Source organism: Myxine glutinosa, chromosome 5 (assembly GCF_964187855.1).
Source record: "Myxine glutinosa chromosome 5, kmMyxGlut1.1, whole genome shotgun sequence".
NCBI classification, from domain to species: Eukaryota; Metazoa; Chordata; class Myxini; order Myxiniformes; family Myxinidae; genus Myxine; species Myxine glutinosa.
Genome location: NC_136265.1, coordinates 122819164 through 122835574, shown reverse-complemented (window position 1 = coordinate 122835574; position 16411 = coordinate 122819164). Strand labels below are relative to the sequence as shown.

At 37.6% G+C, this 16411-nt stretch overlaps 1 protein-coding gene across 2 annotated transcripts in view; it reads right to left on the bottom strand.

The window, feature by feature from the left end:
• Window positions 1-4355: 4355 nt before the first annotated feature.
• LOC137427151 (adrenodoxin) overlaps window positions 4356-16411 on the bottom strand; it is a 132033-nt gene continuing 119977 nt past the window's right edge. Inside the window, exon 5 of one of the 2 annotated variants that reach the window (XM_068116361.2) lies at window positions 4356-4605. In XM_068116361.2, coding sequence (XP_067972462.2) covers window positions 4488-4605 — 118 coding nt within the window. In that variant the 3' untranslated portion in view covers window positions 4356-4487. The remainder of the gene's footprint in view (window positions 4606-16411) is intronic. The other variant, XM_068116362.2, reaches the window with a different exon arrangement.

Genomic DNA, 16411 nt, shown 5'->3' with positions numbered 1-16411 from the left:
GTTGACACCGACAGTGTGCCTGTCTGGAAATGGATAGTTTTATGTGGATGGGATTGAATATGCAGAGAATCCGTAAAATAAAATAAAAATATAATTTGATTATGAACATTATCTCTTTTGTCAAGGGAGATGGAATATAAAGATTTGATGTGCTGGGTTATGAGCAGCCATTAATTAATAGTAAAATTGTGAGTAATTTGGGGATTCCATTTTGATAGAATTTATATGAGAATAACAGCTATTTATGGATATGAGCTTCATAAAAAAGAAATGAGGGAGTACAAAATTAGCCAAATTTGGGAGAGGTCTTACACTGACTTCCCAGAATACTCTGCTCACGGATTTATATATATATATATATATATATATATATATATATATATATATATATATAAACTTGAATTTTATCAGCATATAAATTGTGCTGTATGTATGGATGTGTATTAGGCATAGATGATATGGGAAAATAGTAAAGAAAATCTTGCTGATTTGAACTATTGTGAGTTTTAAAACGGAATGCATTGTGAATCTTAAACCAAGGGGCAGACATGAACGCGCTGTTACGTTATTTATACTCAGAACGCGATGTCACGTGTACCTGCAACATATTTGTTAAACTCGCACACCTATATTGGCATACTGGTGTCAGTAGTACTCACTGGGTGCATAGAAATGGATGAGCAACAGTTAAGGGGGTTTAAAATAAAAACACTTACTTGGATATTTTCTACAAAAGTATGGGTTTCAATAAGTGGTAGCTGTACACATGGGATTCATCAAATTAAGTTTTGGAGTTCAAACAAAGTCACTGGTTAACAGATGGGAATGGATAGTAAATAAATTCTTCGATGCTGGGTAAATGAAGTGAGATATTACAAAGACTTATGAGAGCTATTGTTCTTCCTTGCAGCAGTGGGAGAAAATTTAGATCCAACATAATGAATCTATAAATGAATGTGATAGGGATAATATCCTCAATTTGTACTAATTATTTGATTGTGGGTAAAGGAATTAATTTATCGTAGTGGATTGTTAACAAGCAGCCTGAAATGTCCTGAGAATGTGCATCCATGTAATCAGAAATCCCAGATTTGTTTTTTACAAACAACATTTTGGTAGAGATCTTATGTGGACGAATACTTGCTTGGTAGATAAAAACGGTACTGCATGTTGGCAGCCACTTCGGTGGCCATTTAGGCCGAACAAATAGGAAAAAAACTGTAATTGAATATGTAATTTACAGATGAGTATTTGGGAAGTAAAAAGGGAATTTATTGATTTGGGAGACATTTTTCGAAGGTTTATTAAAGTGTTGCAATATGACATTTGGCAAGGAAAATTATTGGATGGGAAAATTAGATCTGTTTATAAAATGAATTTGTTGACCCATTGAAGTTAATTCTTTGAATTGTTGTTTAATTAGCATTTTGAGTTCAAATTGGAAATAGTTTGGTAGAGCTTTGGTTAAAACCTTTGGTTGCAGTGTTTTGGAACAAATTGATAAACCGTAGGAGGTTGATAAGAATAGAAACAAATATGGACCTAAAATAGAAAGATTGTTATGATGATATGAATAATACCGAGATTAAAAGAATGAATCAAGTGATGTTGCAAATGAATAGTGAATACAGTAGAATTAAGATAATGGCATAACGACAATGTTATGAGTTGTGTCAATTACAATATCAGTGAACTCATATCACCACGAGTGACACACTGTTAGGAAAAAAAGAGGGAAAAGAAAAAGTGGAGAGGAATTATGGTAATAATACATTATGTTTAATTTGTTGGTTTGGGAAAATTGTTGTTGGGAATTAGGTATTCCCGTTTGTGATTGTAATCATATACAATGCTATTCTTAGTTTAGTAATAAAATACATACCTGATTGAATATTATTTGTGTGACGCATATAAATGAATATAACTTTTGTGTTAAGGAAAAACAACAAATTGTTGAATGTGAAACTGTCGGAAGATATACATGATTATGCTGATTTCATGGTAAGATGTACCCTATCTGATTCAGTGTGTGCGGAAAGCAGATTCAGATGTGACTGAGCATAAGGATAAGACGAGATCACATTTTGGAGGGATTGCTAACGGAATTGGGAAGAAGTTCGAGAAAGAAAATTTGTGGCTAAAAAATGAAGTTAATCATGGCATACACCCTCTTTCTCAAAGAATGATGAAGACATTCTCCCGTGTAACTTGGAGATGAATGCTTACCTTCACCAAGGAAATTTATGTGACCATTTGCCTGGATCACACTGCAACATATGAAAGAAAGGCGATCACTTACTCTTGTTCGAAGGCTTCGAACATTCACCACATCAGAAGTTGCAGGATAACGACATTTTACCTGCAACCTCTGTGAAATGCGGGGACATATGTTATTACTTCACCAACGTCCGGGGAACCAGCATGGAGCTGCAAAAAAACGGCTGTGCCCTTGTCACAACAGCTGTGCACGATTCTGCTGGTTGCTCCTGGTAAGGACCATGAATGACCGGAACACCATGGTCCCAACATCATTGTGGATGCATCCGGCATCCCTGTTCCACATCTTGCTGGCCAATCAACGTCACACCAATACTTGCTGCCCACTCACAATGAGGGAGGAGGCAAGTCGACTACAACTGGGTGAAGGCCTTGTTCAGGAATTACTATGGTTTACAGCAAAAAGTGGCAAGAATGCTACAAGGAGAGCAGGGTCAGTCTATGACTCCGCAATGTTACCACAACAGCGAAATCCTACACGAAGTAGTGCAGGAGCTATGAAGACATTAGGAGAAAATGTTTCATACCAGGATTCAAACACAAGTGATCAGCCCTTCCTTTCAAACAAAGTCAACATTTGTGTGGAGGCAAACATTTTTTGCCAGATGGTGCAGATGCTTTACAAAACTTGAAAATGAAGTGAAATTGTTGTATCTTGGTGATGGTGAAGTGTTGTTTTGAAAATATATTTGTGATGCAAATGCAATAGATTGAACGATATGGAAGGAGTCAATGACCAACGAAATGTTTTGTGATTCTTGCAGGATGACGTTGTATGCCCAAGGGAATTTGATTACCAAAGTGATTGATTAATTTACTTATACTTGTAATGATGTTTACTTGTAGTGATTGATTGTTTACTTATATTGATGTTTAGATTAATGGTTAATATAAACAAAAACAAAAAGATGAGGGAATTGTGGAAGTGTAACTCAGTGTAACTTATTAATTGGCACTGGTAACTTATTAATTAACACTGGTAACGAAGCAGATACATTTTACCTGCAAACTCTGTGAAAGACGAGTTCGTAAATGAGTGTCAGGAATGTGCCCGAACATGATAATCTCTTGTCCACCTGGTCACAGCCCCTGGCTGGAGCACCCCCCTATCGTTTGGTAAACGGAACTCACAGCAGGAGGGGAGCGAGCTGATGCCAGGACTTGGTGCATGCATGACCTCGGGGCATTAGCGGAGAAAGGATTAACGTTCAGCGGACAGGGGATTAAGTCCAGTTTGTCCATATAAACGAGCGCAAACGTTGAGTCAAAAGAACTTGTGAGCAGAAGCTCTGACCGACGGGAGTGGCGGAGGACATCGGCCGAACGAGAAGGACCATGCGAAAAGAGTTAACCTGGTCCATTGAATTAAGCGGTATTATTTGGTAATTGGAATGAAGTGAATAACCAGTTAATAAACCAGACCTTTTGTAAAACCTGTGTCCGGTCATTGGAGTCTTGAGTCTCAGCTACAAATTCCCCTACAACGGCCTATGTCGAAGGGTGAGGTCAGCAGTTCGATTCCGATCCTGACCGAGTCGTGCCTAAAACTTTATACAATGGTTGGTGCCGCTTTCTCTCAGCATTTAGAGGACAGAGTATGGATGAACCTTGCAGGTGGCATTTCTTGGATTTGTTCCAAACTGCTCTGCTGACTGTGGAGAGAAAAGTGTCACACCTGTGTAGTGTGATTGCCACACCTGTGTAGTGTGATTGCCACACACCGGTATAGTGTGGTTGCCACACACCTGTTTCATGTGATTGCCACACCTGTATGGTGCGTTATTAGAGACGTGAGCTTGCTGTCAGGTAAGGGTGGACAGAAAGAGTGCAGGATTCGCGGCACGGACACACTGTGAGCTTCACACAATGACACCACACGTGGTAAATAGGTAACCACAGTTGGATAGAGTAAAACATAATTCAACATGTTTTCTCTGTGTCATCAAACAGCAATACAACGTCGCACACAGATGATAGGTAAGAAAGCATCATATATAGGAGTCTGCTTGACTCAGGTGGATGTGGTTAAATTACCGTCCTGTGGTTACGAGTGTACGACCAGCGTCAATTACACAGACTCACACATCATGAGCACTTTTAATGAGAAATGTGAAAGTTCGTGTAAATGTGCGTGAAGTGTTATGTGGGCCTGGATATTTATAGGCACAGAGCAGGTAGGCATGGATGTGTTTATTCCCGAACAATGACGGTTACCCCTCCATTTTCCCATCTTCGGCAAGGCCGCGAAGGTCCGCTGTGTGCTTGGGAACCTTGACCTTCATCCCATCCATCCACGGCTCCAGGACGACCTGGCATCCCAAACGTGACCTGCAGGGAAGGGATTAAGAAAGAGCTAGAGCATAAAATGGACGAGAAGATGGGGGAAAGGGGAGCTAAAAGGGGACACACCAATTTCAGGGTAGAGGGACACAACAGAGGAATACTTGCAGGAAGAATGAGAGCAAAATAGGGGGTGTGGGAGGACACATTGGTTGAACAATGTGATTACAAACTCAAATACAGCAATAAGAGGAAGAGGAGAACTGGGCATGAAACATAAATGGAACATAAAAAGAGGAAAAGGAGAACTGGGGATGAAACAGAAATGGAACATAAAAAGAGGAAAAGGGGAACTGGGGATGAAACGGAAATTGAACATAAAAAGAGGAAAAGGGGAACTGGGGATGAAATGGAAATGGAACCGAAAAGAGGAAAAGGGGAACTGGGGATGAAACGGTAATTGAACCAAAAAGAGGAAAAGGAGAACTGGGGATGAAACGGAAATTGAACCAAAAAGAGGAAAAGGGGAACTGGGGATGAAACAGAAATGGAACATAAAAAGAGGAAAAGGAGAACTGGGGATGAAACAGAAATGGAACATAAAAAGAGGAAAAGGAGAACTGGGGATGAAACAGAAATGGAACATAAAAAGAGGAAAAGGGGAACTGGGGATGAAACAGAAATGGAACATAAAAAGAGGAAAAGGGGAACTGGGGATGAAACAGAAATGGAACATAAAAAGAGGAAAAGGGGAATTGGGGATGAAACAGAAATGGAACATAAAAAGAGGAAAAGGAGAACTGGGGATGAAACAGAAATGGACCCAAAAAGAGGAAAAGGGGAACTGGGGATTAAACAGAAATGGAACATAAAAAGAGGAAAAGGGGAACTGGGGATGAAACAGAAATGGAACATAAAAAGAGGAAAAGGAGAACTGGGGATGAAACAGAAATGGAACATAAAAAGAGGAAAAGGGGAACTGGGGATGAAACAGAAATGGAACATAAAAAGAGGAAAAGGAGAACTGGGGATGAAACAGAAATGGAACATAAAAAGAGGAAAAGGGGAACTGGGGGTGAAACAGAAATGGAACATAAAAAGAGGAAAAGGAGAACTGGGGATGAAACAGAAATGGACCCCAAAAGAGGAAAAGGAGAACTGGGGATGAAACAGAAATGGAACATAAAAAGAGGAAAAGGAGAACTGGGGATGAAACAGAAATGGACCCAAAAAGAGGAAAAGGAGAACTGGGGATGAAACAGAAATGGAACATAAAAAGAGGAAAAGGGGAACTGGGGATGAAACAGAAATGGAACATAAAAAGAGGAAAAGGGGAACTGGGGGTGAAACAGAAATGGAACATAAAAAGAGGAAAAGGAGAACTGGGGATGAAACAGAAATGGACCCAAAAAGAGGAAAAGGAGAACTGGGGATGAAACAGAAATGGAACATAAAAAGAGGAAAAGGAGAACTGGGGATGAAACAGAAATGGACCCAAAAAGAGGAAAAGGAGAACTGGGGATGAAACAGAAATGGAACATAAAAAGAGGAAAAGGGGAACTGGGGGTGAAACAGAAATGGACCCAAAAAGAGGAAAAGGAGAACTGGGGATGAAACAGAAATGGAACATAAAAAGAGGAAAAGGGGAACTGGGGATGAAACAGAAATGGACCCAAAAAGAGGAAAAGGGGAACTGGGGGTGAAACAGAAATGGAACATAAAAAGAGGAAAAGGAGAACTGGGGATGAAACAGAAATGGACCCAAAAAGAGGAAAAGGAGAACTGGGGATGAAACAGAAATGGAACATAAAAAGAGGAAAAGGAGAACTGGGGATGAAACAGAAATGGACCCAAAAAGAGGAAAAGGAGAACTGGGGATGAAACAGAAATGGAACATAAAAAGAGGAAAAGGGGAACTGGGGGTGAAACAGAAATGGAACATAAAAAGAGGAAAAGGGGAACTGGGGATGAAACAGAAATGGAACATAAAAAGAGGAAAAGGGGAACTGGGGGTGAAACAGAAATGGAACATAAAAAGAGGAAAAGGAGAACTGGGGATGAAACAGAAATGGAACATAAAAAGAGGAAAAGGGGAACTGGGGATGAAACAGAAATCTATATATATAAAACACAGTTTGTGTGTGTATGTGTGTGTGTGTGTGTGTGTGTGTGTGTGTGTGTGTGTAATGTTACCGATAGACTCCTAAACGGAGAGGCTCACATACTTGATATTTGGCACAAACATGGCCATTGAGCCTGGGAAGAACATGGCCGACCTAAAAATTTATTTCATAATATTTTTTTACCATATTTTTACCTCAGTGCATTTCAGCGAGGAATATTATGACCGGAATGGCAGAGCAGCGCGCTGATTCGCTCAGAGCGATCACGTGATGTTCCTTGCCGCCATTAACTCAGTTACGCGTTCGCACATATTTCAGAGCAAAAAGCGATTGCGTTTTTTCACATTTCAGCGAGGAACATTGCCATTCACACCACATAGGTTTTTTTTTCTTTCATCTTTAGATCCATATTTTTTGCCATAACGTAGCGCATTATGGCTCTCTCGAGCTCGAGTTACCCTTTCACCTGGGAGCATGAGGCCACGTTGGCCACGCCCACGACACGACGCAGAGTTGCAATCGATCGCTCAGAGCGATCACGTGATGTTCCTTGCCGCGGAAGGTTTTTTTTTCACACGATTGCGTTTTTTCACATTTGAGCGAGGAACATTGCCATTCACACCACATAGGTTTTTTTTTCTTTCATCTTTAGATCCATATTTTTTGCCATAACGGAGCGCATTATGGCTCTCTCGAGCTCGAGTTAGCCAATCACCTGGGAGCATGAGGCCACGTTGGCCACGCCCACGACACGACGCAGAGTTGCAATCGATCGCTCAGAGCGATCACGTGATGTTCCTTGCCGCGCGATTGCGTTTTTTCACATTTGAGCGAGGAACATTGCCATTTACACCACATAGGTTTTTTCCCCTTTCATGTTTAGATCCATATTTTTTTTCAGCGAGGAATATTATACATGGAATCTGAATCGGTGGCAGAGCAGCGCGCTGATTCGACGATTCGCGCGCCCTCCCCCCTCCCCCTCTTCTCCCTCACGTTTATACACGGAATGCCGGGTACTTCCCCCTCCTCTCCCCTCCCCCCCCTCTCCTCCCCTCGAATGCCGGGTACTTCCCCCTCCTCTCCCCTCCCCCCCTCTCCTCCCCTCCCCCCCGTTCCCCTCCCCTCCTCTTCCCCCTCCCCTCCCCCGCCCGGCAATGCCGGGTACTTCCCCCCACTCTTCTCCCCTCCCCCCGTTCCCCTCCCCCTCCCCCCTCCCCTCCCCCTCCCCTTCCTCCCCCCTCCCCCCTCCCACTCCCCCCTCCCTCCCCTCCCCCCTCCCCCATTACCCTCCCCCTCCCCCCTCTCCTCCCCTCCCCCCTTCTCCTCCCCTCCCCCCTCCCCCTCCCCCCTCTTCTCTCCTCCCCCCCCTCTTCTCCCCTCCCCCCTCTTCTCCCCTCCCCCCCTCCTCCCCCCCTCCTCCCCTCCCCCCGTTCCCCTCCCCTCCCCTTCCCCCTCCCCTCCCCCGCCCGGCAATGCCGGGTACTTCTGCTAGTAAAAGGAGAACTGGGGATGAAACAGAAATGGAACATAAAAAGAGGAAGAGGAGCAACACAATAACCTAGAAAGGAAGAGGAAGAGTTAGGGAGCGTTCATGAGGGTAAAAAAGATGATGTCACAGTAGAGTTGTTAAAATTATTAACAATAATTATTAAAGGTGGGTTTTCACGGGACACGCGAACTGTTCGCGAAGGATGCGAATGTCGAAAAAAATGGCAAAGTCCAACATTCGTATTTTAGGCTCCAAAAGTTCGCCAAACATGCGCGGGGGTTCGGAAGCGTCGTCAATTGTTCGCAGGAGTCGTTTTTTGTTCGGCGGGAATTTCAAAAAAGTTTGAAATACCCGCCGAACAAAAAACGACTCCATGGATGTCACATCACCACGCACCCCAAACAGACCCATTAGTTGTGTTTTAAAAGATTGTGCAATTAAAGGGAAATTAATAAACTGTCTTGTTTTTCAGCTTTTATATATTTACGTCAGGATTTTGACCTTAAAATATAATGTTGTGTGTAATATAATGGTAAAGAATGTATACATAGCATAATATAATGTTTAAAACAGACTAAAACTAGAACGGCACTCAGTAGAGAGCACACCTCCGCCTGGTTGGCCATATCACTCAATGGTGAAGAATCACTTAGAAAATTCTAGTAGCCGGACACGGATCTTCAAAAAAATTGAATCGATTCTTCCTTGTTAGACACCCAACCAGTCCAACAAGTTTCGTCCAAATCCATCCATAACTTTTTGAGATATCCTGCTATGTATCGTTTGTGACCGAATCTCCCAATGGTGAAGAATCACTTTAAAAATTAAATAATTCTCTCATCTGAATCGATATATTCAGATCGTCACCAACATCTAATCATTTCGTCCTCGTCATATCTGCTACATCTCTGCCAAATTTCGTCCGAATCCGTGCACAAGTTTTTGAGATATTTTGTTCACAAATGGACAGACAACCAGACAGACGGACGGACCGTGGTGAAAACATAACCTCCATCTACCTTTGGCAGGGGTTATGACGTGGACATGTCTGAGACAGCAGGCTTAACGTTCACTCTGAGACACGACAACTTAACCGCGTGACAGCGCCCTCTGCTGATGGGGCACCACAATGGTAGTTTGTGATTCCGATTCAAAACCACAATGGTAGTTTGTGATTGTGATTTAAAACAACAATGGTCGTTTGTGATTCCGATTCAAAACCACAATGGTAGTTTGTGATTGTGATTTAAAACAACAATGGTCGTTTGTGATTCCGATTCAAAACCACAATGGTAGTTTGTGATTCCGATTCAAAACCACAATGGTAGTTTGTGATTGTGATTTAAAACCACAATGGTAGTTTGTGATTGTGATTTAAAACCACAATGGTAGTTTGTGATTGTGATTTAAACCACATGGTAGTTTGTGATTCCGATTAAAAACCACAATGGTAGTTTGTGATTGTGATTTAAAACCACAATGGTAGTTTGTGATTGTGATTTAAACCACAATGGTAGTTTGTGATTGTGATTTAAAACCACAATGGTAGTTTGTGATTCCGATTAAAAACCACAATGGTAGTTTGTGATTGTGATTTAAAACCACAATGGTAGTTTGTGATTGTGATTTAAACCACAATGGTAGTTTGTGATTGTGATTTAAAACCACAATGGTAGTTTGTGATTCTGATTCAAAACCACAATGGTAGTTTGTGATTATGATTTAAAACCACAATGGTAGTTTGTGATTCCTATTCAAAACCAGAATGGTAGTTTGTGATTGTGATTTAAAACCACAATGGTAGTTTGTGATTCAGATGTAAAACAACAATGGTAGTTTGTGATTCAGATTTAAAACCATAATGGTAGTTTGTGATTGTGATTCAAAACCATAATGGTAGTTTGTGATTGTGATTCAAAACCACAATGGTAGTTTATGATTTTGATTTAAAACCACAATGGTAGTTTGTGATTCAGATTTAAAACCATAATGGTAGTTTGTGATTGTGATTTAAAACCATAATGGTAGTTTGTGATTCAGATGTAAAACAACAATGGTAGTTTGCGATTGTGATTTAAAACCACAATGGTAGTTTGCGATTGTGATTTAAAACCATAATGGTAGTTTATGATTCAGATTTAAAACCATAATGGTAGTTTGTGAATGTGATTTAAAACCATAATGGTAGTTTGTGATTCAGATGTAAAACAACAATGGTAGTTTGTGATTGTGATTCAAAACCATAATGGTAGTTTGTGATTGTGATTCAAAACAACAATGGTAGTTTGCGATTGTGATTTAAAACCATAATGGTAGTTTGCGATTGTGATTTAAAACCATAATGGTAGTTTGCGATTGTGATTTAAAACCATAATGGTAGTTTGCGATTGTGATTTAAAACCATAATGGTAGTTTGTGATTGTGATTTAAAACCATAATGGTAGTTTGCGATTGTGATTTAAAACCATAATGGTAGTTTGCGATTGTGATTTAAAACCATAATGGTAGTTTGTGATTGTGATTTAAAACCACAATGGTAGTTTGTGATTGTGATTTAAAACCATAATGGTAGTTTGCGATTGTGATTTAAAACCATAATGGGAGTTTGCGATTGTGATTTAAAACCATAATGGTAGTTTGTGATTTAGATTCAAAACCATAATGGTAGTTTGTGATTGTGATTTAAAACCACAATGGTAGTTTGCGATTCAGATTTAAAACCATAATGGTAGTTTGTGATTGTGATTCAAAACTATAATGGTAGTTTGTGATTGTGATTCAAAACCATAATGGTAGTTTGTGATTGTGATTCAAAATTATAATGGTAGTTTGTGATTGTGATTCAAAACCATAATGGTAGTTTGTGATTGTGATTCAAAACCATAATGGTAGTTTGTGATTGTGATTCAAAACTATAATGGTAGTTTGTGATTGTGATTCAAAACCATAATGGTAGTTTGTGATTGTGATTCAAAACTATAATGGTAGTTTGTGATTGTGATTCAAAACTATAATGGTAGTTTGTGATTGTGATTCAAAACTATAATGGTAGTTTGTGATTGTGATTCAAAACCATAATGGTAGTTTATTATTGTGATTTAAAACCACAATGGCAGTTTATGATTGTGATTTAAAACCACAATGGTAGTTTGTGATTGTGATTCAAAACCACAATGGTAGTTTATGATTGTGATTTAAAACCACAATGGTAGTTTGTGATTGTGATTTAAAACCACAATGGTAGTTTGTGATTCAGATGTAAAACAACAATGGTAGTTTGTGATTTAGATTTAAAGCCACAATGGTAGTATGTGATTGTGATTTAAAACCACAATGGTAGTTTGTGATTGTGATTTAAAACCACAATGGTAGTTTGTGATTCAGATTTAAAGCCACAATGGTAGTTTGTGATTGTGATTTAAAACAATAATGGTAGTTTGTGATTGTGATTTAAAGCCACAATGGTAGTTTGTGATTCAGATTTAAAACCATAATGGTAGTTTGTGATTGTGATTTAAAACCACAATGGTAGTTTGTGATTCAGATTTAAAGCCACAATGGTAGTTTGTGATTGTGATTTAAAGCCACAATGGTAGTTTGTGATTCAGATTTAAAACCATAATGGTAGTTTGTGATTGTGATTCAAAACCACAATGGTAGTTTATGATTGTGATTTAAAACCACAATGGTAGTTTGTGATTGTGATTTAAAACCACAATGGTAGTTTGTGATTCAGATGTAAAACAACAATGGTAGTTTGTGATTCAGATTTAAAACCACAATGGTAGTTTGTGATTGTGATTCAGTATCAGAATGGTAGCTTGTGATTCAGATTTAAAACAACAATGGTAGCTTGTGATTCAGATTTAAAACCACAATGGTAGTTTGTGATTGTGATTTAAAACCACAATGGTAGTTTGTGATTCAGATGTAAAACAACAATGGTAGCTTGTGATTCAGATTTAAAACCACAATGGTAGTTTCCGATTCAGATTCAAAACCACAATGGTAGTTTGTGATTGTGATTCAGTATCAGAATGGTAGCTTGTGATTCAGATTTAAAACCACAATGGTAGTTTGTGATTCAGATTCAAAACCACAATGGTAGTTTGTGATTGTGATTCAGTATCAGAATGGTAGTTTGTGATTCAGATTTAAAACAACAATGGTAGTTTGTGATTCAGATTTAAAACCACAATGGTAGTTTCCGATTCAGATTCAAAACCACAATGGTAGTTTGTGATTGTGATTCAGTATCAGAATGGTAGCTTGTGATTCAGATTTTAAACCACAATGGTAGTTTGTGATTGTGATTCAGTATCAGAATGGTAGCTTGTGATTCAGATTTAAAACCACAATGGTAGTTTGTGATTCAGATATAAAACCACAATGGTAGTTTGTGATTGTGATTTAAAACAACAATGGTAGTTGTGATTCGGATTTAAAACCACAATGGGTGTTTGTGATTTTGATTCAAACCACAATGGTAGTTTGTGATTGTGATTCAGTATCAGAATGGTAGTTTCCGATTCAGATTCAAAACCACAATGGTAGTTTGTGATTGTGATTCAGTATCAGAATGGTAGCTTGTGATTCAGATTTAAAACCACAATGGTAGTTTGTGATTGTGATTCAGTATCAGAATGGTAGCTTGTGATTCAGATTTAAAACCACAATGGTAGTTTGTGATTGTGATTTAAAACAACAATGGTAGTTTCCGATTCAGATTTAAAACCATAATGGTAGTTTGTGATTGTGATTCAGTATCAGAATGGTAGTTTGTGATTCAGATTTAAAACAACGATGGTAGTTTGTGATTCAGATTTAAAACCACAATGGTAGTTTCCGATTCAGATTCAAAACCACAATGTTAGTTTGTGATTGTGATTCAGTATCAGAATGGTAGTTTGTGATTCAGATATAAAACCACAATGGTAGTTTGTGATTCAGATATAAAACCACAATGGTAGTTTGTGATTGTGATTTAAAACAACAATGGTAGTTGTGATTCAGATTTAAAACCACAATGGGTGTTTGTGATTTTGATTCAAACCACAATGGTAGTTTCCGATTCAGATTCAAAACCACAATGTTAGTTTGTGATTGTGATTCATTATCAGAATGGTAGTTTGTGATTCCGATTCAGTATCACAATGGTAGTTTGTGATTTAGATTCAAAACCACAATGGTAGTTTGTGATTGTGATTTAAAACCGCAATGGTAGTTTGTGATTGTGATTTAAAACCACAATGGTAGTTTGTGATTGTGATTCATGATCAGAATGGTAGTTTCCGATTCAGATTCAAAACAAATAATGGTAGTTTGTGATTCAGATTTAAAACCACAATGGTAGTTTGTGATTGTGATTCAGTATCAGAATGGTATTTTGTGATTCAGATTTAAAACAACAATGGTAGTTTGTGATTCAGATTTTAAACCACAATGGTAGTTTGTGATTCAGATTTAAAACAACAATGGTAGTTTGTGATTCAGATTTAAAACCACAATGGTAGTTTGTGATTCCGATTAAAAACCACAATGGTAGTTTGTGATTGTGATTTAAAACCACAATGGTAGTTTGTGATTGTGATTTAAACCACATGGTAGTTTGTGATTGTGATTTAAAACCACAATGGTAGTTTGTGATTCCGATTAAAAACCACAATGGTAGTTTGTGATTGTGATTTAAAACCACAATGGTAGTTTGTGATTGTGATTTAAATCACAATGGTAGTTTGTGATTGTGATTTAAAACCACAATGGTAGTTTGTGATTCCGATTAAAAACCACAATGGTAGTTTGTGATTGTGATTTAAAACCACAATGGTAGTTTGTGATTGTGATTTAAACCACAATGGTAGTTTGTGATTGTGATTTAAAACCACAATGGTAGTTTGTGATTCTGATTCAAAACCACAATGGTAGTTTGTGATTGTGATTTAAAACCACAATGGTAGTTTGTGATTCCTATTCAAAACCATAATGGTAGTTTGTGATTGTGATTTAAAACCACAATGGTAGTTTGTGATTCAGATGTAAAACAACAATGGTAGTTTGGGATTCAGATTTAAAACCATAATGGTAGTTTGTGATTGTGATTCAAAACCATAATGGTAGTTTGTGATTGTGATTCAAAACCACAATGGTAGTTTATGATTTTGATTTAAAACCACAATGGTAGTTTGTGATTGTGATTTAAAACCATAATGGTAGTTTGTGATTCAGATGTAAAACAACAATGGTAGTTTGCGATTGTGATTTAAAACCACAATGGTAGTTTGCGATTGTGATTTAAAACCATAATGGTAGTTTATGATTCAGATTTAAAACCATAATGGTAGTTTGTGAATGTGATTTAAAACCATAATGGTAGTTTGTGATTCAGATGTAAAACAACAATGGTAGTTTGTGATTGTGATTCAAAACCATAATGGTAGTTTGTGATTGTGATTCAAAACAACAATGGTAGTTTGCGATTGTGATTTAAAACCATAATGGTAGTTTGCGATTGTGATTTAAAACCATAATGGTAGTTTGCGATTGTGATTTAAAACCATAATGGTAGTTTGCGATTGTGATTTAAAACCATAATGGTAGTTTGTGATTGTGATATAAAACCATAATGGTAGTTTGCGACTGTGATTTAAAACCATAATGGTAGTTTGCGATTGTGATTTAAAACCATAATGGTAGTTTGTGATTGTGATTTAAAACCACAATGGTAGTTTGTGATTGTGATTTAAAACCATAATAGTAGTTTGCGATTGTGATTTAAAACCATAATGGGAGTTTGCGATTGTGATTTAAAACCATAATGGTAGTTTGTGATTTAGATTCAAAACCATAATGGTAGTTTGTGATTGTGATTTAAAACCACAATGGTAGTTTGCGATTCAGATTTAAAACCATAATGGTAGTTTGTGATTGTGATTCAAAACTATAATGGTAGTTTGTGATTGTGATTCAAAACCATAATGGTAGTTTGTGATTGTGATTCAAAATTATAATGGTAGTTTGTGATTGTGATTCAAAACCATAATGGTAGTTTGTGATTGTGATTCAAAACCATAATGGTAGTTTGTGATTGCGATTCAAAACTATAATGGTAGTTTGTGATTGTGATTCAAAACCATAATGGTAGTTTGTGATTGTGATTCAAAACTATAATGGTAGTTTGTGATTGTGATTCAAAACTATAATGGTAGTTTGTGATTGTGATTCAAAACCATAATGGTAGTTTATTATTGTGATTTAAAACCACAATGGTAGTTTATGATTGTGATTTAAAACCACAATGGTAGTTTGTGATTGTGATTCAAAACCACAATGGTAGTTTATGATTGTGATTTAAAACCACAATGGTAGTTTGTGATTGTGATTTAAAACCACAATGGTAGTTTGTGATTCAGATGTAAAACAACAATGGTAGTTTGTGATTTAGATTTAAAGCCACAATGGTAGTATGTGATTGTGATTTAAAACCACAATGGTAGTTTGTGATTGTGATTTAAAACCACAATGGTAGTTTGTGATTCAGATTTAAAGCCACAATGGTAGTTTGTGATTGTGATTTAAAACCATAATGGTAGTTTGTGATTGTGATTTAAAGCCACAATGGTAGTTTGTGATTCAGATTTAAAACCATAATGGTAGTTTGTGATTGTGATTTAAAACCACAATGGTAGTTTGTGATTCAGATTTAAAGCCACAATGGTAGTTTGTGATTGTGATTTAAAGCCACAATGGTAGTTTGTGATTCAGATTTAAAACCATAATGGTAGTTTGTGATTGTGATTCAAAACCACAATGGTAGTTTATGATTGTGATTTAAAACCACAATGGTAGTTTGTGATTGTGATTTAAAACCACAATGGTAGTTTGTGATTCAGATGTAAAACAACAATGGTAGTTTGTGATTCAGATTTAAAACCACAATGGTAGTTTGTGATTGTGATTCAGTATCAGAATGGTAGCTTGTGATTCAGATTTAAAACAACAATGGTAGCTTGTGATTCAGATTTAAAACCACAATGGTAGTTTGTGATTGTGATTTAAACCACAATGGTAGTTTGTGATTCAGATGTAAAACAACAATGGTAGCTTGTGATTCAGATTTAAAACCACAATGGTAGTTTCCGATTCAGATTCAAAACCACAATGGTAGTTTGTGATTGTGATTCAGTATCAAAATGGTAGCTTGTGATTCAGATTTAAAACCACAATGGTAGTTTGTGATTCA